Source organism: Anarrhichthys ocellatus, unplaced genomic scaffold (genome assembly GCF_004355925.1).
Source record: "Anarrhichthys ocellatus isolate YVR2014 unplaced genomic scaffold, GSC_Weel_1.0 scaffold2, whole genome shotgun sequence".
NCBI classification, from domain to species: Eukaryota; Metazoa; Chordata; class Actinopteri; order Perciformes; family Anarhichadidae; genus Anarrhichthys; species Anarrhichthys ocellatus.
In genome coordinates this window covers 7,749,345-7,774,547 of record NW_022280032.1, presented here as the reverse complement: position 1 = coordinate 7,774,547, position 25,203 = coordinate 7,749,345, and the positions used below count along the sequence as shown (strand labels likewise).

The following is a 25,203-nucleotide window of genomic DNA, read 5'->3' as shown; positions in this document are numbered from 1 at the left end:
ACACACACACACACACACACACACACACACACACACACACACAGGTGGGAGGGTCGATGGACTGTGTCCTCCCTGCCAGCTTCCATCAGCGTGGCAGACGAGACCCCATCCTTCGCCCTCTTCACTGCTCCTTGTCTTGGAAGACATCACCCCCCTTCTTTGCTAATCCCCCACAGCCCTGCTGATATTTAAAATGCATAAGTCCTCCTTTCATTGGCTTTATGAGATTGAGAGCTAGTTCATTCATATCTTCCGCCACTGTGGCATTTGTTTAAGGTTTTATCTCTCCTCAGGCAATGTGGAAATCCTCCAGAGGGTTATTTTTGATTTGTTCAGATTTTTCTTTGTTCAGATTTATCGAGAAATGCGTACAATGCTTGAAGAGTGCAGTATGAGGTTTCTCTTTAGTATTCACATTATCTTGTGGAGGAGGGAACGCATTAGATGATACATGTTCTGGTCCTATATCTACTGTATATAAGGTCCCGGAGCAGACGTTGGGACATATACTATGGCCTGACTGAATATTGACTAGGTTTTGCCAGGTTGTCGCCTTAAGCTAAGCATTTGCTTGCACCCTTCTTCTTTTCCCATTAAGTTACCGGCCTCTCTACCACAGGCACACTGTGCCTCTCCACAGAGCCATCACAAACCTTTCACTAACTGACTCACAGACTGCGCTAAAATCCTTGTTTCAAAGGGCCATTAAAATTATGCAACTGTCATAATTAAGTGGTATATCTAGCATCGGTTCTCTCCGTTGGATAAAATATATATATTTTTTAAAATAGAATATGTTGCAATATATTCGCCAATATTACCAGTGGCAAGTAAGCACTACATGCGTAAATGTATGGCGAGTCAGTATGGGTTAAAGTTGAGTGTTTTTTTTTTTTTTTCCCCCCTCTACGCTGAAATCCCATCTGTGTGTATGTGGAAAACTTCACGTCATTCGTGATTTTCGTGGCAATGTCTGGGCGAATCTCTGGCAAAAGTCATAGCACACCATTCACAATCAGGCTGCGTTTTTTTGCAACGCTGTGGGAGGAGAAGCGCCCCAAACTTTTGTACGGAAGATGGAGAATGAGATGATTACGCCCACAGGATTATTGTTATTGTGCTGTAGCACAGCCACACTGAACTTTTTAACGTTCGATTGAGTTGCAAAATTTTAATATAGCGCAATTCACTAACTTCTTTGGAGTTCCAGACCAACCCACACCCACACCCACACACAGTCCTGCCATCCCTCACTTTGTTCCCACTGCATTTACATCCGATATACGAGGCCACAGAGGTGACTGGAGGCTTTGCTTTGAACATTCTGGAGAAATTGCCTCTGTACTCAACTAACTGAATCAAAATGCAGAGCCTCTGTTTGTAGCCTACAGGGATGACTTTGCAGCATGAAGAGATTTTTGTACATCATCTGAATGTGTGTGAACTGTAATGTATGAATTATCACAAAAGACCATATGCAGTGTACATTTTTGTCAGCGGGTATAAATAAATCTTAAAAAAGGCCGCGTGTCAGCATCATTGCAGCACAGTGAATGAACTCCCACATGCATAGTTGCAGTATATTCACTGTACTGCAGTTATGCATGAAGACGCATGAATAGGAATGAAGACTTACTAAGCAGTGCTCCTCCATAAAGGCGAACAGAGATGCTAGTCGTGGAGAGCTCCTCCTCGAAAACAACCTCATATAGCTGGTTGGGAAACACTAGGGCCTGTGTAGGAAAAATACAAGCACAATACAACTCTGTCATATCCACAGCATTCTGTCCTCCCCTCAAGCCCCCAAAATACAGCAGCATTGACAAAGTCTCCCTGTCTGCCAGTTAGACTCACTGTGTATGACCTCAACACTGAGGACATTGAGCATTTAGGAACTATAGCTGACAAAGACTGAGCTGTATCTCCTCTGCTGGGTTCACAAGACATATCTCCTACTTTGATAGGAGTGCTTTGTCTCCTTAAATAACTATACAGAAGTCTCTTTATTGATAGAGATGGGATCTTCTATCATGGTATATGTAACTGTACACCACGTTACCAGTATCACAACACAGCAATTGTTCTGTAAAGTTAATTAAGAAATGTTAAAATAACTATACCGTACCACAGTTGCAAAACAGACTTGAATTTTCCTGCAGGATTTGCTCATCCTTCATTTTAAAATGTCATATCACAAAGTAAACAGTAAGCAGATGTCTGGTAATTATGTAACCAGAGTTCTTCCCATTCTTGGGCTGGTTGGGATGCCTCCTCCTCCTGCTCTGCATTTACAACTACACTGTCCTCATCTGCCCGCCCACACACACACACACACACACACACACACACACACACTTTAGATCGAGACTATCAAAAGATTTAAGCAACACTTACCAGCACGGCCATAACTGTGAAACCCACTGCAGAGATGAGTATCCACATCCTAAGAAGAGAGACATTACATGACCTACTGTATCCTTTATGGAAGCAATTCTGATTGAGCATTTGTTTTTACAAGATGTTGAACTTTACTGGAAGTGACACACGGATGACCTCACAGTCTGCTGTGTTAACTGTGAGCTGGTCTGAGCAGCCGAAATCTCACCTCAGCCCGATGGGTTCTCGCACTGCAAACTTCATCTCATTTCCGAGCATCTGACTGATCTGTGAAGCGAACGAGGCAAAACAAAAAGAAAGAGGAAATGAGTTATGAGAAGGGAAATATAAAAGCAATCATGTCATCTCAACGGATACATATTATGACAAAGCACCACAAAGCCAAGAATAAAGTGCTCTCCATTCAGGTGTATTTCATGTTGCCAACACATCTGGAGACAGCTATTGGAAAGAAGCCCATTAAACAAAGTGGAGAGAAAAGAAGAGGCCGAGTGTCAAGAAGAACCTATCAAGTTGCTAATTAAACTGTAAATTTCTTCACTTCCTTAATTACCCCATTATGATTAAGAGGGTATAACTTTGTTTATACTTGGGCGACCTCCACAGATGGTGCTTAAGCTCAATGTCTGGTTCGTTGTAGTGTTCTCTGAAACACCAGAGTACAAACAAAATTACTGAGAGGAAGCAAGAAGTCAACAAGTGTTACTGGCAAAACGCCATCAACAGGATGCCGAGGAGGAATTGTAGTCAAGTGTAGACTCGTATCTCATATTCATGGGCACACTTTATCGCCTTTATACAAGCCCTGAAAAGAAAGAAACCCCGAGTATTAAATCATGTCTAATGAAACGAAGGCTGAATATCCTGGAAACAAGGCTAAAATCTTTACTCAAACAAGATTCTATGGACCCCCGTTTCTAAAGCGTTTGAAAACGACCCACCACGCAAGCTGCCAGTTTGTAACGCGCGAACCTCGTGCCAGTTTCACTACGGTAAGTATAAACCCATCTTAAGTCATCACAACATCTTGCTGTGAATTCTGGATGAATAACCAACTACCACGTCTATGCCAGCTAAAACTAACATAAGCCTAGCAACACAAGTACCACGCAATACTCTATTCTAAATCTCTCATCACAGATGCTAGTAACTGGCAACTTGTTTTTCCAACTCTGCTCCATCAGGCACCAATATATTCATGTGAACCTCTCAGAAAAAATATGAAGCATGCAGTCATAGTCTGTGGCTCTATTTGTTTAGTCTGATATTACCAGCATCCCAATAGTCATCTACAACTATCTGAGGGCATGTCTGATGTAGTGTCAAATTAGTTAATTTCATAATTAGTCGATGCACACAAAAAAATGCATCACTGACACACTTGATAATTAAAGTAATGTTGTCGCAAACATTTGCTGGTTCCAGCCTCTAGAATTGTAGATTTTCTTTTGTCAACTTAAATATCAGCCAGACTAAACAAGCAATTTGTAAACATCGCCTTAGGCTCTTAACAACTATGGCCAGTTTCACAATTTTCTGATATTGTGTAGACAAAAATAAATAGATTAGATTTTGCTCTGTACGCAAATGAGCCAGATCTCTAGACACAGTGAAAATCAGTCGGTTATAGCTGCATATAGTATGCAATGTGTACACTGCATTTCTCTGCAAATGATCTACAATGAAACGACAGTCTCAGTGTATACGTCTGTAAATGTATAGAAAACAAAGGATGTGGTTTGGAGAGCAGGAGCACAGATTCTTTTTGCATGCGAGGAGGATGGCAGAAATGTTGCTGGAAAAAAAATTCAAATGTTGGTTGATTTTTCTTAAAATACCCAAGGACATGTAGGTAAACAAACTGTCCCAGATAAGCCACACAGAGGGAAAGAGAAACAACAAACCTGTTTTTGTTTTGCCTGAACAGACAGTAAGCCGCAGAGAAATTACAATTGTTGGTTGAAGTTTTATTCCTTCATCAAAAGCCTTTAGGTCTCATCACTTTCATAATATCAATGAGTATTGTACAGTGCCTTGCAAAAGTCTTCCCCCCGTGGAGTTTGTCGTATTTTGTTGCATTACAACCTGGAATAAATATCTTTTCATTACCGAGCACTGCATCAGCAACAACCGTGTTACATCAAATCAAATCATATCATGAGAAATATCCTCATGAGTTCAAGAGCATTTAAGGTCTAAAATATGATCGATATCAATGAGACCTAAAACTGCCATGTTACTGTTTTGCATATTTCTGTTATCCACTTTACATATTCCAATCGCAAATTGAGTGAGACCAATGACCTCGTCGGTAGCTCTGTAGGACTAGCATTTTATGATGTCAAAAATAGAAGGGAAGATATCAAAAAGTTTGTTGAAAATTGAATGGGGGGAAAAAAAACAAAAAAAACAAAAAAAAAAAAAATGAATCAGTGTTCCTGATTTTTCTTAAACATGTTCTGTCATGGCTGCTGCTGCTAGCTTTGATATCAGAGCAGAGGCCTTAAGAAAAGACACCCTTGAAGTTAAACTTTAAACAAATGTAGCTAAAGAGTTACAGACTACACCCATTACATCTCCCCTTGCACTGCGATTGAAGTGCCTGTTCATGAATCGGTCTCTGCCAGCTGTGATTACATGACCAGGTGAGTCAGCCTTCCTGTGCCATGGTTTCAGGGGCTGTTTTTGACGGGAACACATACATATTCATGACTGGCATGAGAAATACTCAAAGGGAAATGATCATCAACTGATGTCAAAGACTTGGCTTGGGGTGGAATAGAGCGGAAGGGAGTTGGGGAGAGAGGGAGAAACAGGAAAAGGAAGAAATGCACAATGCCGTTTGGGGAGAGAGAGACGCTTAATCACAGCTGCTATGGTCCGACCTTGTCGTCAGTCAATCAGGCAGCTACATTCAGGAAAGAAAGGGCAGCTCATCAGCTACAGAGTGGGAAAAATATTCAGGAGCCGTAGAGGAAGAAGAATCTCCTCACCAAACTAATCATGTTGTCAGTTTGTGCAGTCACGTTAGATAGTGATAGCGGGGGCGGCCGTGGCTCACTGGGTAGAGAGGGTCGTCAGGTAAACGCGGTTCGATCCTCGGCTGCTACATGTCCTGTGCCGAAGTGTCCCTGAGCAAGACACTGAACCCCTAACTGCTCCCCGGGCGCTTCTCAGCAGCCCACTGCTCCCAATAAGCTAGGAATGGGTTAAATGCAGAAGTAAAATTTTGTATATGACAATAAAATCCTAACTTTCAAATTCAGACGTAATCCTCTGGGATAGAAAACAAATGTACATAAAACATCGTGGAATGTCTCATCTATGAAGGCCTGGGCTCATGATTCATGGCTTTAGTGCTGAAGTAGTGTACCAGTGGGTTAAAATAGCACAATTGCACTCACCTCTCACTGAAGTATAAGTAATAGGAACATTATTCTTATCTCCAAGCAGTAAAAGAGACAGGAAGAGACACTTCCCTCCTTTGTTTGGAGGGACCACAGGGATAAAGTTTCCCTTCCAAACCAATTCTTGCTATGCAGTTAAATGTTGGATCCCATGGGTCTCTTACCACAAATACTTGTGGCGAGGATACATACAACTCAATGGAGCACAGTGTAAAAGCAACAATTACATTTCTAAATTAGGGTCAATGCCACAGCTAAATAGGGACACCTGCTATTGCTGGATCCCCTTGCAATCATTACATCCTGTAGCAAACCTAGATGATCCTTCTCAAATAAAATACGTTTTATTGGCGTGGATGACGTTCTCCATCAGTACGCTTTGTGAAAGGGATCTGACTGGCAGATGTCTGGGTTAGGCTCCTTGCTAAAACATTGAGAGAGAAAACACTCAGAAGGGCGCCATCTCATCACAAGCCATCAGCCACCACCGTATGCCCGCTCCCTACTCTTCTGTTCCCTTCTCCCACATGCCTGATTAATATTTCAGTGAGGAACAGTCAGCTCTGCCTATGCTCATTCAAATGCAATCTGATAAAAAAAAAAAAAAAAAAAAAAAAAAAAAAAAAAAAAAAATCATTGCAATCTTGATATTAGAGTCCTTGTGTCTGCTGGCATGAACCTGCATGTGCCGTTGCGTTTTGGGATACACATCGTTGTACACCGTCAATGCGAGTGTGCAAATACGAGAGGCAGGAATATAATACACGATCTGCAAGAGGCAGGGAGTCTCTCAGGGGGAGCCAGTCACATCTCAGTGGAGCTCATGGGATTGCGTAATCTAGATTCATTGACGCATACGCAGCAAACGCACAGGGGAGTGATGAGGCAATTAGCAGCAGATTGTGGCTTTTAAAAAGGAATCCATAGCTCTGCTCAGGGTAACGTGTGTGCATCTGTGGTTGAGTCAATTTTTGTTTGCACACTGCTGCAATATCCATTTGACTGATGGTTATAAATGCAGCGCGTGTTAAACCACCGAGTTCATTGTCACGCTAATGCACTGGCTATTTGCCTTTGTCTACGGTCACTGCACCATATTGAATAAAAATGACATGAATGTAAAATCATGCAGCTTAATCTGACCTTTGAGCGGTGCACTTCGCCATCATCATCCTCGCCGCCGACTCCGAGGATCTTCCGGCTCTTCAGGCGGCTTATCAGGTCTGTCTGACTGTGCTTCTTCATCAGAGGAGGGTGAGGCTTAGACGCCATGGTGCACACACCTGACAAAGAAGTGGAAAATAAAATAAACAGATAGATATAGATACATCGGTGGAGCTTTTCCCTCTGGTATTACCCCTCGCACGACATCTCTCTAGGGCACAGGCAGGAAGAGGTACCAATATACAAATAATCCCCGTGAGGACTTGATTTATGCAACACAATTCCATAACATGAGTCAAGCAAATACAGGCAACCCATAAAACCTTCCCCTTAAGTCAGACATCCCAGATCTGCCCCACTGAAAGAGCCAATAGATCGGATAGTGACACAGGATACTACTGCACACGTGTAAATGAAGCTGGACTTTTAGGCCCGAGTGCCACAGTTTCCATATTGGCATGTATTGTCTACACAGCAATATGCCCCAACCTTCGCAACAGATATTTATGTCTCATTTGAAATTATTACTTAATGGCCTGTATTCCAACAATCTAATTTATTTCATTTTCTATAATTTGGCAGTTCCCTGCTTTAAGCTCTCATCATGACTCATTTTTATCCCCACATGCTGATTTGATTAAAACCAGACTAAAGCTGCACTGCTGCACAGCCAGCTTTGTTAGTTTTTCAAGTAATATAAAATGTATTTCACAAAATGCAACAATAAAGATGTGACTCCTGTATCCGTTTTAGTAGAAATGGTATCAACAGACATCTGGGCTTTTTGCTTTGTTAATACAGCCCATTATTATCATCATCATCAATTCAAAATGTCTGATCCATACATTCAGACAACCTCTTCTTTAATGAAGAGAACAGTAAATGGCAAACATTCACATGCCATTTGTTGGCTGCTAACTGTCAGCAGGATGTGCTGCTGTGGTCCTATTGATCTGCGTTAATGAATAGCACCTGTGGATTCACTGGGGACAAGCAGTCAAATCAAGAGATAAGCATCGACTCAGTAGTGCAAGTGTGTAGTAGTGTAACCTCCATGCTTCAACTGGAGGCAAAAAGGCACACAATGGGACAACGTTTCTAAAAATGCATGGCTACTCCATGGGGCAATTCTCTAAAGTAAAAAAAAAAAAAAAAAGGAATTATTGAACTAGTATTTCCAGGAAGGGGACACCACCGTGAACAATTGTCCTCAGGATAGGGGGACAAAAAAACAAACAAAAAAAAAAAAAAAAACACGATCAATACTAACAGGAAAACACAAAGCTCTCAGTTTTCCACAAATTAAATAGTGTCATCACAGTTAGAAGCACATTGTAAGCAAACCAACACTTTCCGTTTATATTTACTTGATGCCTACTGAGAACAAACTGCACACCGAGAGCAGAAAAGTAAAAACTCCTAACATACTAAAGCTCTCCAATACAAATGATGAGAGCTATATTCCATTTTAGTGATGGCTCAGTCAGAGAGCTATTGATTAAAAATACAATATCATTCGAGTCTGTACAGTTTTAGTGGATGCTCTATTGGAACTTCTGCTAAACCAATTAGTTAATCGTCAGTTTCTCATAACTTTCCCAACTGAGTAATCAATTCAGTAAATTACCATTTAAATACAAAGATTAAGCACTTGCAAATGTGATTATTTGCCGCTTGTCTTATATGCAATATGAAGAAACACCTTGGCTAAATTATGAAGTGAAAATTGGATTAATTTAGAATGTAAATAAACACATGCTGCAGTAATACTTGAAAAGCATTAAATTGCTAAAACTTTGCTCTAAACTCACAATCCCTTCTTTAGTATGGGTTTGGCTTGAACAGACAGGTGGGAACTAGAAAGTGTTAATCCGAGCACATTTCTGTCTGCTATACATGTAGCAAGGCTTAACATCCCCAGTATTGACATGCGTACATAGGCTTGGTGCGGTCAGTGGAGGTTACACAGCATGCGTTTTCAAACCTTCCACACAATGCATGAGGCACTAAACTTTCCCTTTTCTCTACCCATCAACAAGAAGAAGCACCACCAGAATAATTAAGAAAGTAGAAGGGAAACCTTGGTACTCGTGCAGGCCGACTTCGTTCTCACAACTGGGACAGGGCATCTTTTGATACAATACAATTTTGGTCAATACAGTTTTAAAAAAAAAAAAAAAAAAAAAAAAGTTTGCATTTTCTAAAGAAGTTACCCAATTTGACCAGATGTACAGTACTATGAGACGATATTTTCTCCAGCCCTACCGTCTACCTTCATATCATGCATATAAAAAGCCACCACTTCTACAACCTGTCCACTCCCAGGGAAGAGAACAGGTTAATCATCCTCCCTGCTCCCGTCGCCACGTAATTGGACTAAGTTGACGCTAAAATAATTATATTGCTGTAAATGATGTAAAAACTAACAGCAAAGGCATTTTGGCCCCCTGGATGTTGATCTGCGTTCACCATCAAAATCTATGATGAAGCAGTAAATAAGAGAGCACACTGCATGGTACACCACACATACAATCCCATAGCATGTCTCCACTTCAATCTCCTTAAGAGAGCGCCTCGACTTGCTAGAGTAATGCTGATGCAGTTGCCTAGCAACTGATGGAGTAATCGCTTGTTAATTATTGAAAGCACCTTTACAATTGAAACCACCTTCGATGATGACGTCTCTGCTGAGAGCCGCCAGTGGTTCCACTGTCATACAGTTAAGTGACGTTTTAGGATAAATGAATACTTTGATCCGTGTTCAGTCGACTGGAGAGAAGACACGCTTTCCTAATGAGTCGCCATAAAAGACTGCAAGACGAGCTTACACTGTATGTAATATCTCCCCTTAAGAATGGCAACGTACATATTCGTGAATCAAACCACATCTCGCCTGGACGACAATAGCGGGGTCAAATGTACAAGACAACAATCTACGAGTTGTGTAAAACAATGAAATATTTAAGGAGCTGAATTTAACAGCAGATCAACTGAGCCAGCCGTCCATTTTTAGGCTATATTAGTTGAAACAATTTTAAAAAAAAGGTATTAACCAAAAACACCTTGACTACACACAATGCAACAAAATATGAGGATGATTAAGAAGACAATCAATATATTAAAAAGCTGTATCTGCAGATTCCTCAAAAGCCATGCATGTGTGATAGTGAACATGCATATAATGCCCTCAAGGAAGCCTGAAGAGGGAGGTGTATCAGAGATCTATGCTGGAAAGCCTGCCATTGATGCAGTCTGGAGAGATGGGGCTTTTTTTTCTTCACTTTGTAATCATCTCTGCAGAATATCAATGCATTTACCTTCCAGTTGCTGACTGCGTGTCCAACTGGAAGAGTGAAAAATAGTCTTATCACAGAAGAAAATACCAATTAATTAGAGTGTGTGGGAAGAGAACAGGTTAGTCCACCTGGACTGAAGAATGATTTATAACCCGAGAACACAATCAATAAGATGAGTAACAAACAATATTCTCTTTGATTCTTTGTCAAGGTTTTGTAACAAAATATGTGCTGTGGAAATGAAACGCTGCTAAACATAGCGGGAAGATATTGTGGGAAAGGTGCAAATTCACCGAGAGATCTCTGGTAAACGACAAGACATTTTGTAAAATAAATAATTGTCAACAAAGCAGTGTGTGGGTGATGAGGAGCAACTGTGAACAAATGTGTTACTCAAAATAAGAAAGCAGACTCTACAGCTTGCTCAGCTCCTCTTTTCTATAATTAACTCGAGACAGTTGCCCAGTAGTCTCCAAATTCCCTCACCGCCATTTTTGGGATATCTAGCAGCATCATAACACAGATAGCATGGATAACACCTCAGGCTCTAGAAACAAGTGAGCGGTTCACGCTCAATGAAAAGCCCGTCCCTTGAGCCCACTCAACAAAAGTGACCTTAGTTAATGTATTACCTCTCACGGTTAGTGGTAATAGTTTGGATTTCTGCCCTGAGAAATACTGGAGCACAGTACAACTTTAAGCTGAAGACAGGAAGATCCAGTCTTCTGTGATCTGATGGAGTACGATCAAGCATAATTGACCTTTATGGATTCCAGAAGTCAACTTAGGACTGACCTCATTATAACTTCCACAAAGTTATTACAGCTCCAACCAAACACTGCCAAGTAGATTCAAACACATACAAGGTGTTGACAGTTGGGCTGTTATAACCCGACAACCCTCATGCTGGTGTCTACGAGTAGATTTCATTAGTTTGCATTTAATAAAAAGGTTCTTATTAACTTTTCTCCCTGCAAGAGTGGATAACAGTATTTACAATACAATCTCAAATTTGATCATCAATCCACCCCCCACTGACAAACACTGCAAGTATTATTATAATATACTGTGACCAATTATACTGTAATGAACATTACATTGTGCAGGTGTTCAAAATATTGTGGCAGCTATGTGAATTGCAAGATCAGAAATAGAAAAAAAACAGGAGATGTTATGCAGGGGCAACGAAACGGCCGACACATGACGAGTCTTAGATTGGGCCTTTTCTCTCCATGTGGCCTGTGCGATCACACATTTGGTCGACTGACATCGGTAGAGCTCAGGCGACGTAGGCACGGATTCCCACGATCTGCACATTACATCGTGTAAGTGGAGAGATTGATCCTGTGTAAATATCCAGCCATCCAGGGGCGTTGAAGCCATTTTATTCAAATCACCTAAAGTAATGGTTTCCCTGGCTAACAGGTGCCCACTCTGATGTGGTGGAAATTACAAATGAGGTTAAGTCGTGGCGAAAGGGCAGAGAAAACAGATGAACACAGAAAGTGCTGCTCATGACAGCTGGTGGTAAACAAAGGACGAAGGCAGTGAATCCCTATCTCGTGTCAGAACAGGCCACCAATGCTCAAACTCAGAGAAGATCTGTACACTCACTCCAACTGAGGGGAGAACTGCTGCTCCGTCAGCTACCATCAATGGATTATTGTGCTAAATCCAACAGATTAATGCTCTTTACTCATCTGGGGACAGTCACCATGGGATGAACTCAATGAGTCCTGGGATTTGGAGTTTCCCGGCCTAATATTCAGTTATTACATCACACTGCAGCAGGGGAAACTACCCTCTTATTGACGGACTTACTCCAACGTGATTATGCAAGAGTTACCCTCGAGTGTTTACTGACGATCTTTTGGGAGTCACAATTGCATATAAATCCAAGTATCCCAGTAGGCATTGTACTAAGATGTTAATACTATATCTATTAGGATAAGTAAAAACCCAGTTTCAAAATATATGAATCAGAGCTACAGTCCTAATAAAGTGAGATACTGCTCAAGAATGTGCATTTCTGAACAATTTCAAGCATTGTCCTAGGAACTCAGCTCTAGGGATTGTGGATAATGACCGAGTTCAAATTACAGTCCAGCTGAGTCTCAGTAGAGGCGGCCCCAGAAATCGTAACAATGGATGACACCAGGTTCAGAATTCTTGTTTCATTTTGTTAACATATTAGAGTCAAAGGTTTTTACAGAGGGGATTTTGTAGCACTCCATAAATCATGAAATACTGTTAACAGCCATAAATCCATTTTGGCCATGTTGTGAGGAAAGACTGAATTATATATGAACAAACCTCTACATGAAAACCTTCAGAATATAGATAGGAAAGTTTGGTACATGTATATGCTACTGGAGTGGAGATGTGGACAGCGTATAACCTAATAGCTTGAGGGTGGATTATTGTTACCATCCGTTACATCGGGCTCATGCAAGGCATGCTATTGAGGGTGTTTGGGGGGCTCCAGCAGTATGAAATCACTGAGGCATGCCAGTGATTGTTTGGTTTTTTCCATCTATGGAGCCATCTTGACACTTGCCGGCTCACTGCGAAGCCAACGCAGGAGGAGCAAAGAGGTGGTGAGGTAACCCAGAGCTGACACTTAGTGCACACGCACAGCTGGGAGGTGACCGATCTCTAAGGAGCAAAACCATCAGATCTCAGCAGGGATCCATCACACGTGAAGACAAGAATGAGGTCTCTCCTTCGACCGTACACAACAGGTTCCAAGCTCAGCCTCTGTGCACTTCTATATAATCATAATTACGGTAATGCAATGACTAACAATTAGGGTTATTGTGGATACCTCTGCAGCGGCATATGATTGCACAGTCAATATGATTGCAGGGTATGCAGTAAATATTTATTAGGTTAGAAAGCAGAGGCATTGTTATGAAACATCAAATACGGATTTAAATGTGTCAAAGCTATCAAATTTCAGTATCATACAACTGTATGACAGTCTAGAGGCTGTAGTGTTGCTTTATACAGAGAGATGATATACAATTGATATAAATGAAGTGGACAAAAATAATAGAAACAGCCGTCAGTATAAGGCACTACAATTCCAACAGCAGCCTCCTAAATGAGGTACAGAAGATAGAGTCACAGGTGGCTGGAAATACCAGATGTCTAACACTTGTTGTCCCAGGTCATTCTTAGGCAAGACTAATGAAATGATCATTGAGGCAGGCTTTAATGACGCAGAATTAATGTTCATCAGGATAGATAGATAGATAGATAGATAGAGATAGATAGATAGAGATAGATAGATAGAGATAGAGATAGATAGAGATAGAGAGAGATAGAGAGAGAGAGATAGAGATAGATAGAGATAGATAGAGATAGATAGAGATAGATAGAGATAGATAGAGATAGATAGAGATAGATATATAGAGATAGATATATAGAGATAGATATATAGAGATAGATATAGATATATACATACACACATGCATACACACATACATACACACACATACACACAATTATTTTCCCATCAAGGCTGCTGGCATATTACAGGCAATGCTGTACTTTTTCCACTTGTAATAATGGTGATTGTTCCCCACTATTACTTGCTTAAAATGCACGCAGTAACAGACAGTGGAGTCTTTTAAAGTGCTTTGGAGAACACAATTTGTATTATTGCTATGGGGTTGTTTTGGATCTACAAGCCGAGTAGCTGATTAATAAGTAGATTGCAACAGGTAATTATCAGTAATGAGGACATTTTGAAATCACCGCAGTGTTTTCCCCTACGTGCATTAAACAGCACAGCTGCTAAATGAAAATATCCCCAAACATGAGCTCGCTATCTCTACTGTAAGCAGCCAGAGTCGGGGGCGAGGCAGGATAGAGAGCGAAAACCCTCTAGCAGTGCGTTATTGGTCGTTCCAAAATCAGTTGGCGGATCGGATCAAATTCATGGTTTATTAACCCGATACCTGTGTGGGTGCATCCCTACATATTGATTGCTAGTTCAACAATTAACATTAATTCATCTTCAATTTCTAATAATAAATAAATGTTTAATAATTTTCTCCACATGCCAGTATATTTCAATTAGTTTATTTTAGAATGTTTATTTGACCAATGTTGGACAATGCAATCACTGTACATGTCAGTCAAATTATATATCCTGGAATTTTCAGATGAGTTTGGTGAGGAAAGGAAAGACAGATGAATCTGAGATTAGTTGGATAAGGGGGAGGCTGGTGTTTGGTCAGCTGTATGTGAAATGTAAAGATGCCAAGCAGCAATTATTGGATTTCATTCTTTGTAGGTCGCTTAATCAAGTATTTGACTTCATGTATTCCATCATTAGACAGGATGAACCGGTGTGATAGGAAAGTATGGAAAGAGATGCAGAGTAGGACAGGAGAGAGACGAGAGGCAAGAAGTCTCATTTAACTAAACATGAATTCACATCTACAACTGTACAAATGTGACTAAAGCTCTCATGTCAGCGAACGTGCTAAATATCTCACAGCAGCGCCCCCCAAAAAATAAAAAAGTACAACTGCTGAAAAAAAAAAAACAATCGGTTACCCACTGCGGCCTGTAGATAGGATATTTTCAGGAACGATTGAAAGAAACACCATAATAAAATTTTTAAAAAGCACTGCACGTGTGCGCAGTAGGTTTCATTTGAAAGATTAAGGGGAGAAGTGCACACTTGGGCCAGGTTACTGATGTTTAAATCTGGGCCTGAAGCATGTTGATCCTCCAGTACTATACGACTCAAACCTCCACACATTTATTTAGAGCAGTAAATTTAAGCAAAACCATGTTTGTTCTCAATAAAGCTCATTATCTTTTTTAACAGTACACCATCTTTCTAACCTTCCCATTTATATTCTTCTGCCTCTCTGATCTTGTCGATCATTGTGCTGAAGAACCAACAAGGAAATGTGATAATCAGCATTTGTAGAAGTGGAGCCGACATGTTTTTGTGTTCTTAGGGGAAACCCATAGGGCCGGGGACAATTACCTTCTCTCCCGGTCAATGAGTGCTAAATCAAATGAAACGGCTTTCTGGCTGCCCACCTCCTGGAGACCCCCGACTGAACAGCATCAGAGGACAAATACCTTCTCCTAATTAAAATGTTAAAGTAGTGCAATACTTAATATTGGAAATACTTCATTATGTGCTACCAAGGAAAAGCGTTTCCCACCCGTCTCTTTCACAATAAACAAATCAATGTTAAATTGCACAGATCACTGATTCTAGAGGCGTCGCATTAAGACTCTTTCAAGCCTTCCACTCGTTCCCCGATCGCACAGCTCGTCTTCCTTGTTGAAGTGCTACCTGGTTGCTAAGCAGCCCCGCTGGATGACGAAAAGCACTCAGTAGAGGACTCAATCTGCGTCACTTCAGGATTTCTTCAGCTGGAAGTAATGGCTAGATAAAAAAAAAAGGTGAAAGAGATTCTTAAAATCCTACATGACGTCATTAATGAAGCCATCTAGTAAGATGCAGTTCATTTCATGAAGTATTTTGAATCATCTGTTATCTCATGTCCTCCCCTAAACATGCAAGAGAGCTCATCATGTACCGCTAATCATGTGCTCATTATTCCAGGCACGAGGGCGGCAATGGTTGCACACAGGTTCACAGCAATGAGCACACTTCTACTAGCTATAAAGTGCAAATGAGCAAACAAGAGGGTTCTACAACAACGGCCAGAAACAGCAACATTAGTGAGAGTGTGTGCGTGCATCAGTGCTGGTCAGGTTTAACGTATTAGGCCAGAGGCACACCACATTAAGAACAACTTCCTTGGTCACACACACACGAAGATTGGGCAACACCGTGGACTCACTCTCTACACGAGTAGTGAAAGGGATCTTCACTTAGAAGAAAAACAACTTGTAGTTTATGTTGTAATCTTGTAGCAATGACTTCTACAGTCACAGAATGAGATGTTTTCACAGGTTAGACAGCGTTATTGATCCAAACACTGTTTTCCACCTTGTTTAATGGTTAAGCAATTTAAACTTTTTTACTGAATTAATTTAAAGTTGTTTGTTCCAAGAGCAACACAGATTGATGACATTGACATTTCATTTGCTGGTTGGCCAGTGTGACAAATCACCTTGTTCTACAGCCCAACACTACAAGAAGAAAAGATAACAAACAAACAAAGGGGACAATCATCATTGATAAGGTACCGCCGTCAAGACTTTTCAAGCAGCAAAGTTAGTAATGACTGTGGCTGGTGAATCATCTGTGATATTATACACTATAATCTAAACTTCAATAGCCTGGAGGAAAAAGAAGCTTTTTGGCCATCATGTTGTGACAGGACCAAGTGGTGCAGCATTTCTGCTTCCCTCTCCCGACTAGCAGACTCCACGGACACCTCATCATGACCTGTAGCTAGGCATCTGTTGAAAAGTGTTGATATCAGCACCATTACTATACCCGACTTTTGGTGCCAACACTTTTCCATGCTTTAGATTGGGAAATATAACCATGTATTCATCCCATTTTTCTTTGATTATCAAAATATGCCAAACTGCTCAATGCATCATAGTTAAATATAGAACCTTGCCTAAATACGATCATGGTCTTTACAAAAAAAATTAATTAAATCAGGAAATATTGTTCAAACAGAGGATTGCTAAATAGGTAGCTACTTGATTGAATACTTTCACATTGTACAAAAATATAAAATTAAAACTAATGCTAGAGTAGGTTATGTACTTTAGACACCTTTTTTGCCCGTCCATTGCACATCACCACAATCTGCTAGGTTGACAGCTGCGAGTACTAATAACAGCCATTTGTTGTTTACGTCATTACGTTTATGTTCATAATGATAATTTGGAGGGAGACCTGAAGGGACAGATGTCCGTGTCGGCGACTGTGGATAGCAGGGCCGTCTTTCAATCAGAGTGTCGGCGGTTCAATCCCCGGCTCCGGCTCTGCTAGTCGCATGTCGATGTGTCCTTGAGCAAGACACTTAACCCCAAAATTGCTCCTGTAGTTGTGCCTACGGTGTAGAAATGTGAGACACTCTGAATAAAAGCGTCTGCTAAAACAAACAAAACAAAAAAAATAAATATATAAAAATATGATGTAATGTGTTGCAGATTTGAGGACTTATTCGTTAGACTTAGTGACTTTTGGAGCCAGTGCTGCTAGCTAGCTACTTTCATTGGAAAAGAGTTGGCAGCACTGGGCCGGGCTTTTCGGTTGAATCATTTTAAAAAGCAAGCAGACTCTCTCTCTCATGAGTCCTTTTCTATAAGAGACAACCCTCGTCTTCAAGACTATAACCAACACTCCGTCTGAAACAGTGAATCAAAATCCAGCATTTCCTCAGACTGTCATTGTTTCTGTGTTAGCTCAGCTCTGACGCAATAACAGAAACACTTGAATCAATTCCTCCCATCAGTAAACAGGGCATCTTCCTCAAACAGTGCAATCCACACAGCTGCGCCCAAACCAACATGTACCATTCAGACTCTGTGATTGGTTTGTCTACGATTCTCCCACACCGCAGACAGAGGGCAAATAATAAAAAGGTTCTCTGTGACAGAAAATCAATACTTGGAACATGGCATGGAAGAGTCTCACTAAATATTTAACCTTCTCATCTGCAGAAAATACAATTGCAAAGTCCATCTAAACAGCATGCCATTCAACGTCAGCATGTGCTGGTTACACAGCAGAAGCAGTCTATAGTTTGTTGTTGGACAGAAACGTATTGTGCAGTAGAAGTCGTATCTCTTTCTAGAAATGTTATGTCCTCGTTCAGGAGGTGGAATGTGGCATGCAGCGCACCAGGAGTAGGAAACACAGCCCACTTACCAAGTAAAGTCTTTGTTTGGCAGGTTTTATGTAGGGAGATCACATTTTTGCCCCAAGAGCATTCGAGCCATATTAGAAAACCAGAACAAAAAAGGTCAGACAGCTGGTCACTAAAGTTGTCGGCCAAATGAGCCCAACAGCAGCAATCTGACAAGTCCTGAAGCTAATTGGGTCGCATTTCATTTTCACAGAGGGTAAAAAAAAAAAAAAAAAAAAAAAAAAAAAGATAAGAAAGGCCATGGCAAGTAAACAAAAGTGTTGCTCATGAATGTGATTGTGTTCATGTACTTGATGTTTGCTCTGATACTTTCACAGATAAAACTTTGACATTTCAAACTTGCATCCAGAAAAAAGGTTTTCTACCACAGGGCCATTACTGCACATTTCTGTCAACCTTAATATTGTTAACTTATCTTCACATATGCCAAAGCTGCCTCTTGGTAAATGTGAAAACTCCCACGCAGCTTGCTAATCAGGTTTTTAAACCAAGCACCACAAATGCCATGAGGGCTCAGCTGAGTTTACACAGAAACAAATGAGGGAATCACCCGTAGCCAGCGGCAAATCAATGCCTGCACAGGATGGCTGATGAGGTAAATATCCAATCGGGGGTAAAAGATTGCATTTGTTTCTACAGACCCATTAGCTTCAGTTTATTCCCTCAGCAAGAGCCTAGATGTGACCGAATCATTTTTTTTTTTTTTAGACATTTACATGAAAATGTAACTTTTTTTAAATTGAACTTCTCTGCCTCACTAATGTCAGAGATTCTGTCACAACAAACCATCCAAATAAAACATCCATGGAGACAAACTACTATTGAGGCTTGGCAATATAGTTGTGAAAAGAATTGTATTAATAAAATATTTACTCATTTATGGCAAATGTTAGCAGAATGACAAATATATGTTCAATAGTTAATTATCCCCAGTGCATTGGAAAAAAATAAAAAATAAAAAATAAAATAAACTTTGTAGCACGCATATACACACACACACACACACACACACACACACAATAATCTAAAGCTGAGAGATAAATCAGCTTCTAACTGCAATTAGCTAAGAATAAGTAATTTGGACAATAGAGTTTTGTAAAAGAACATCATATGATCAAGATATATTATAATATTGACTTATTGCAGAGACCTAAAGAAGCCAAATGTACAAACTGTATGCCTTGGCCTGACATCAAATTGCCAAAAATGTAGTCATGCAGAGTAACAATCAACAGAGCAGCAAGTACCCTCTACAGGTAACAATAACAAAAAAATACTATGCAATGGACACGTGATCCAAATGTCTTACAGCGGGGTTTCCCACAGGAAACTGATTTGCAGAGTTGGTGAGCAAACTTCAGCCTGGCGTCTCATCTGCACTGCAGGAGAGTCGTTCCTCACATAAGCACCCGATTGTGACCAATTGGGCTTTCATGCGATCCAATTGATCAATAACATGCTGAGATAAAGCAGCAGACTTATCTCATCAACACGGTTACTAAATAACAGTTTAAACAACTGTTTCACTCATTAAACTTGTGGTCTTTGTGGCTCCTCCATTGTCAACGGTTTTGGGAAACTGCAGAATGTTGAAGTTGGACTAGTAGCAGCTGACAAAAACAGCTCTGGGTTAAACTTGTCTGCTAGTTTTAGCAAATTGATTATATTTCATTGTTGACTGTTGGTCAGGCAAAAAAAATAATTTGAATAAGTTTACTTTGGCTTAAAAAACAAACAAAAAAAAAAAAAAAAAAAAGAAGATTAACCAAGCAAATAACAATTGTAAATTAGTTGTTGCTCAATATTACTCAAATAATCACACTTCAAGATATGATAAGAATATTCCCAAAATCAGTAGTTCTCCATTACAGTCAGAGAGAATAGTTCAGTGAAGCAACCTCTAGATGAACCCGGCACATTAAATGATTCATATTGCAGTACTCTAGCACTACACCAACAGTCGTCAGTGAACTGGGAACCACGAGTTCAGTGATTAACTGTTTGATGGAAACACCTGTAGGATCAGTAGAGGAACATAACTCCAAAGAAGGCTTCAGTTTTGAGATGTCCCAGGGTCAAAGCATAGCAGCTGGAATATTTCCATTTCATCCACCACACTGTAAGAGTCGAGTCCTTACAGTAGAAGGTTGCCGGGAGGTCAGCTAAGCAGACATACTATGCGAGGGTTGGAAACGTTAGATGTGATGTCAGCGCTGCTGACGAGAACTGAAAAGTGACTTTGTTCAAATGTCATGGGGGAAATGTGAAACTATAGAAAAGAACTCAAAGCGCGCTCGTGCTCTACAATGCTCTACTGTGAGCGTGAATACTTGCATACTCAAACAACCAGTCTACACACAGCCTCGCTCTGACCAGCACAGACTGGTATAGTCCTCATTTCGGGTGACTGCAGGGCTATTACCACAGACGGCCCAATTAAAAAAAATAAATTAATTAAAAAAATAAATAAATCAGTGAAACAAAATGATTACTTACTGAAAACAGATACTATTCGATGGGGAGTTCACACCTGGATGCTGCTGCTGGCTTTTCCAAATGTCCTGTGGGGTCCCCTCAAATATACCTGTTGATTGAAAATAGCATGTTTTAAAAAGAAAAGAAAAAAAGAGTTTTCTTTAAAATAACTATAGCAAATTACACAGACCAAAGCAGTATCATTAAAAACAGAACAAAAAAAAAAAAAAAAAAGATGCAAGTCAAACAAGATATAGCACCACACGTACATTCAAATATGAAATACAGAGATTACCAAAGCTAATGAATCCAAAATGAGATTTTGCTCAGTTTATGCAGACAGCTGGAAGCGCCTGAGGGAAATGACTTGCCAAATATACACAGAAATTGTCTAGTGTTTTGACGCCACTCAACAGCTGAATTGCTTTTCTGTCTCCCCAGATGTAATCAATGACTTGAGCAGCCCACCAATGAAGTCTGAAAAGCCACATATGGTCTTCTTAGCTTCTCTAATCCACTGGAAATAACAGGAGGCACATCTGCTGTGGTCTCATTACTGAAGCATTTGGCAAACCCACTGTGGCACCACGTAGAAGGAAATTAAAAGCAATGACGCCAGGAAAGAAAGCCACCCTCATTGTCAGAGGAATATTGCTGGTTCACACTGCAGTCCCTGGAGACGGATCAGTAGTCAGCGAAGAAATACGAAACTAAATATAGCTCCCACCATTTTGCTGAGGGAAATCATATTCATAGTTGTGGCTATTTTAAGAATACGTCTAACTGACAACTACCAAGACAACGCCAGAAGAAGAGATGCGCATTGTGAGCTGCGATTGTAAAACATAACAAAAACAAAGGATTAAGTCTTGAGGTAAATATCCTTTACAGCCACTGTTAAGAGAGAAATCCCTTTGTGCTACAGTGTCTCATCTGAGCCTCAGGCGGTACACAGTTCACCCGCACACTTTCAGTGGATACAAATGTACATTTTCACATGCTAAAAATAACCATTAAAATTACAACATCTACAGTTTGTTGACTGTAATGTGAATGTAAGCGTTAATAAATCACTGAGGGGTTAAATAAATAAAAAGGGGGTCACCATCTGCTTTGGCTACACAGCATGCCCAGAGTGTGTGAGGGACCCGTGGGACTGTACTGTGCTGCTGCCCGCCTCTTCATGTAAACTCCATTGAGACGCACAACCAGACACATATGCTGCTGCTGCTGCTGGACTGAGGATAATTTCAGCTCCACAGCCCGGCTCCATTGAGACCAGGCTCTCTATCCAGTCTGGTGGTGTGCACAGGGACACGTTCAAAACTTGCAAAGAGAAACGATTGTTCACCTCAACCATTTATTTTGTGATAAATATAGTACAGTATACCATTTCCACCAACAGTGACCCTGTAGTTAATCTGTGCCCTTGAATAGGAAGGTAACATTTCCATTGTTCAGACAGTCATAAGACAATGTGTACCAACTCTAGGCAACAGCGAGACCGGCGCTTTTGTTCTGCATAGCGAGAGAAACCTGCAGATTTGAGAGTTGGCTGAGGTGACGATATCCTGCAGTCACAAGCGGTCTGAAAAGGTCATCATCAGGCCAGATCTGACCTATTTACCAGAGACACCGCTGCACTCACAAAGTACAGTTCAACCATGTTAACAATGAAATATCCAATTACTTGCTTTGGTTAAAAATAAAAAATAAACCTCGTCACCATGGGCACAAAGAACAGAGAAGGAAGTCTTGTTTCATCCGTCCTTTTGCCTCGGCCAATTAGAATCCCCCGCCCGCCCACAGAGCCTGGATGACATGTTGATTCTTGATCGCAAGGAAATTAGAAGAAAAAAAAAAAAAGTGCAACTGCTGGCACGGGAATATGGCTCAATTCATGAAATGGAACAAATAAGCCATTTAAAAGGCTTCATGCTGGGGGGCAATAATAGCTCTCATCCATCTCCTGCAACTCCAGTTTTTAATCTTTCGTTTGGAGGAATGTAAGAGCCAGTGTCATCACTCATGTTGTGGGCTTCTGTTTGACCCAAGCCAGCATCTTGGATTGGCTTTTGTTTTGTGTGGAAATGGTTTTAAGCTTTACAAAACATGGGCCACAAGCATGAGATATGCAGCAGCTTCATTTTAGAAAGGAAAAATAAAACTCTTCATGTCTGTCCTTCCGTCTATAATACTCAACAAATTCAGTGGTGGGAGGTTAAAAAGTAAAGTTAAGCCGACATTTCAGTAATCAATCCTGCAGACTGCTCAACAGTAAGATGTAGGTCGTTCACAACACTGGCAACACGGCAGTGCTGCAGCATTGCTGAACACCACTTAGGACAAGTCTTAACACACCAACAAACACTCACCTGAACTGTGAGGCGTTAACACAACTTCCACACCTCGTGACCCATCTCTCCCAGGAAAGACTAGCAGATCACTGCATTTGCAGTAAATCTCATTTGATTACTTAATCCCAATTACAAATTTGAACTGTGTACAGTGGCACAACCTACATTCATATTTACAGCACACTACTGTGCATGTTCTCTCTCTTTTAAATAGAATCATCATCATCATCAGGCGCTGCCCTAATAGGGTAAATTCTATCACAGACAGTCTGGCTCCCACGCTGGTTAATCCACTTTCACCTATAAACCAGTCAACTCTGCCACGACCTTTTAAAACATTCATTCAACGTGTTAAACATAGAAACTACAAATGTATTAATGAAATAAAGACATATCAGCTCAGCGCTGTCGTTTAGAATACCATGGTAATGTTGGTAGTATACTCACTCATGTTAACCTTTCACTGCTAAATAACTTCACCGCTACAGGGTGGAGCAGCTCAGCCGTTAACACGGTTATAGAGCTAAACCATGTCTTAAATATGAAGGGGCTTCTATTTAAAACACGCGTTTGTAACGTTACATACTATTGACATGAAGGGAAATCATTTAATAATTTCATAGAGCTGTCCACCACGCGCTCAACTTCGCTTCTCCAGCTTTTTGTACATGTGACCGACAACTCACATAAACTAGTACGAGAACAAAGAAACTTAACAGCCGGATTTGATAATAAAAATATATATATATATATCTTCAAGAACGCAGCTTTGACATGAGTTATGTGCACCCTCCCAAGACCGATACAAAAACAGATACAAAACACCGCTTGAAGCGTGTTAAAGTAACATTGTTACAGACAATGGGAAATATATTTTAAAAGCACACAAAGCGCGCGTAACTTACAGACGGCCGTGGAGTGGTCTCCAGAGTTTGCTTCAGAGTGTAACGTTAGCCGACACTACAGTGGTTGAGCAGCGTGGATAGTGTGGCGTCTCATCGCAGCACTCCGTGCTTTTCACAAACCCCGGAGCAGCAAACAATTTAAGAGCTGAGCATTACCGTAATAACCGGCGCTCTCACAAAAGCGCACATTGGATTATATATACCGTAATACATGAACTGGCATTATTTTCCACACTGCAGAAATACCCTGTTACAAGTAAAAGTCCTGCATTCGAAATCCTGCTTAAGTAAAACAGCTATGATAGTTATCAGCATCAACATATTCAAAGTACCAAAAGTAAAAGTAAACCTACTCATTATGCAGGATGGCCCAATTGTAGCTGAATGCATACAAAAGCACTGGATTATGATTAGTGATGCATTAATGCAGGCTACATCACTCTAATGTTGTTAAAGGTGGGCTGATTTCTACTGCTTTATATTCAGCCGGGTATCTTAATAATCCATAAAAATCCATCATAAATGTGACCAATTGGGCTTTCATGCGAAAGCCCAATATGTCCTATGTTATATTAATAATCTAAATCTGCAAAGTTACTAGTAACTAATGATGTCAAATAAATGTAGTAGAGTAAAACGTTCTGATAGTATACTAGATGTATAAAGCAGCATAAAATGGAAACACAGGTACCTCAAATTTGTACTTAAGTACAGTAAGCTACGTAAATATATGTACTTTGCTACATTCCGCCACTGACAAGGTTTCTCACTGTCACTGTCGTATACCTGTATTCAAAAAACCTTGCTGTATGTAAAATACATGACTAACTAAATTCACTCCAATGAAATACAATTAAGAATCATTATGGGTAATGGTGAAGGTAAAAAATGTTACATCTACCTTAATTAATCCCTGTTTGAAAGCACGACCTGTCCAGCATGTTAAGTGACCTAAATCAAACACACCCATGACGCACAGGCGAACAGGTCAATGAGTTCTGGGAAGTTTAATGAGTGATATCCCCTCTGAACCTTCCAGATGGTCCCATTTTACATAACTGTTGGAGGCTCACAAAAGGGGGGAAAAATACAATATTTCACATAAGTCCAAGAAGATAGAAAAGTTGTAAAACAAATGTAAATGTGTGTAACATAATTTATTTTTTTGTTTTCCTCCTTTGTACCATAATCATCTCACAAATCCCCTAGATTTATCTTGTGACCCTGTGGCAGGGACTTGACCCCTCCCTGGGTTGGGAACCACTGAAATAAACTAAATAACATGGCTGCAAAAAAATGCTCACTCACTGATGCAATAACAAACTCATAATCATAATATATAAAAAATATCTCAGTCAAAGGGTCCATAT

At 40.4% G+C, this 25,203-nt stretch overlaps 1 protein-coding gene across 1 annotated transcript in view; it reads right to left on the bottom strand.

Moving 5' to 3' along the window:
* The window catches only part of tp53i11b (tumor protein p53 inducible protein 11b), a 26,223-nt gene extending 2,289 nt beyond the window's left edge, over positions 1–23,934 (bottom strand). Inside the window, exons 1-6 of the mRNA XM_031863439.1 lie at positions 23,834–23,934; positions 20,593–20,680; positions 6,948–7,087; positions 2,606–2,664; positions 2,395–2,443; positions 1,637–1,733 (exon numbers count right to left, since the gene is read on the bottom strand). Of these exons, the coding sequence (XP_031719299.1) occupies positions 1,637–1,733; positions 2,395–2,443; positions 2,606–2,664; positions 6,948–7,076 (334 nt within the window). The 5' untranslated portion in view covers positions 7,077–7,087; positions 20,593–20,680; positions 23,834–23,934. The remainder of the gene's footprint in view (positions 1–1,636; positions 1,734–2,394; positions 2,444–2,605; positions 2,665–6,947; positions 7,088–20,592; positions 20,681–23,833) is intronic.
* Positions 23,935–25,203: the final 1,269 nt, after the last annotated feature.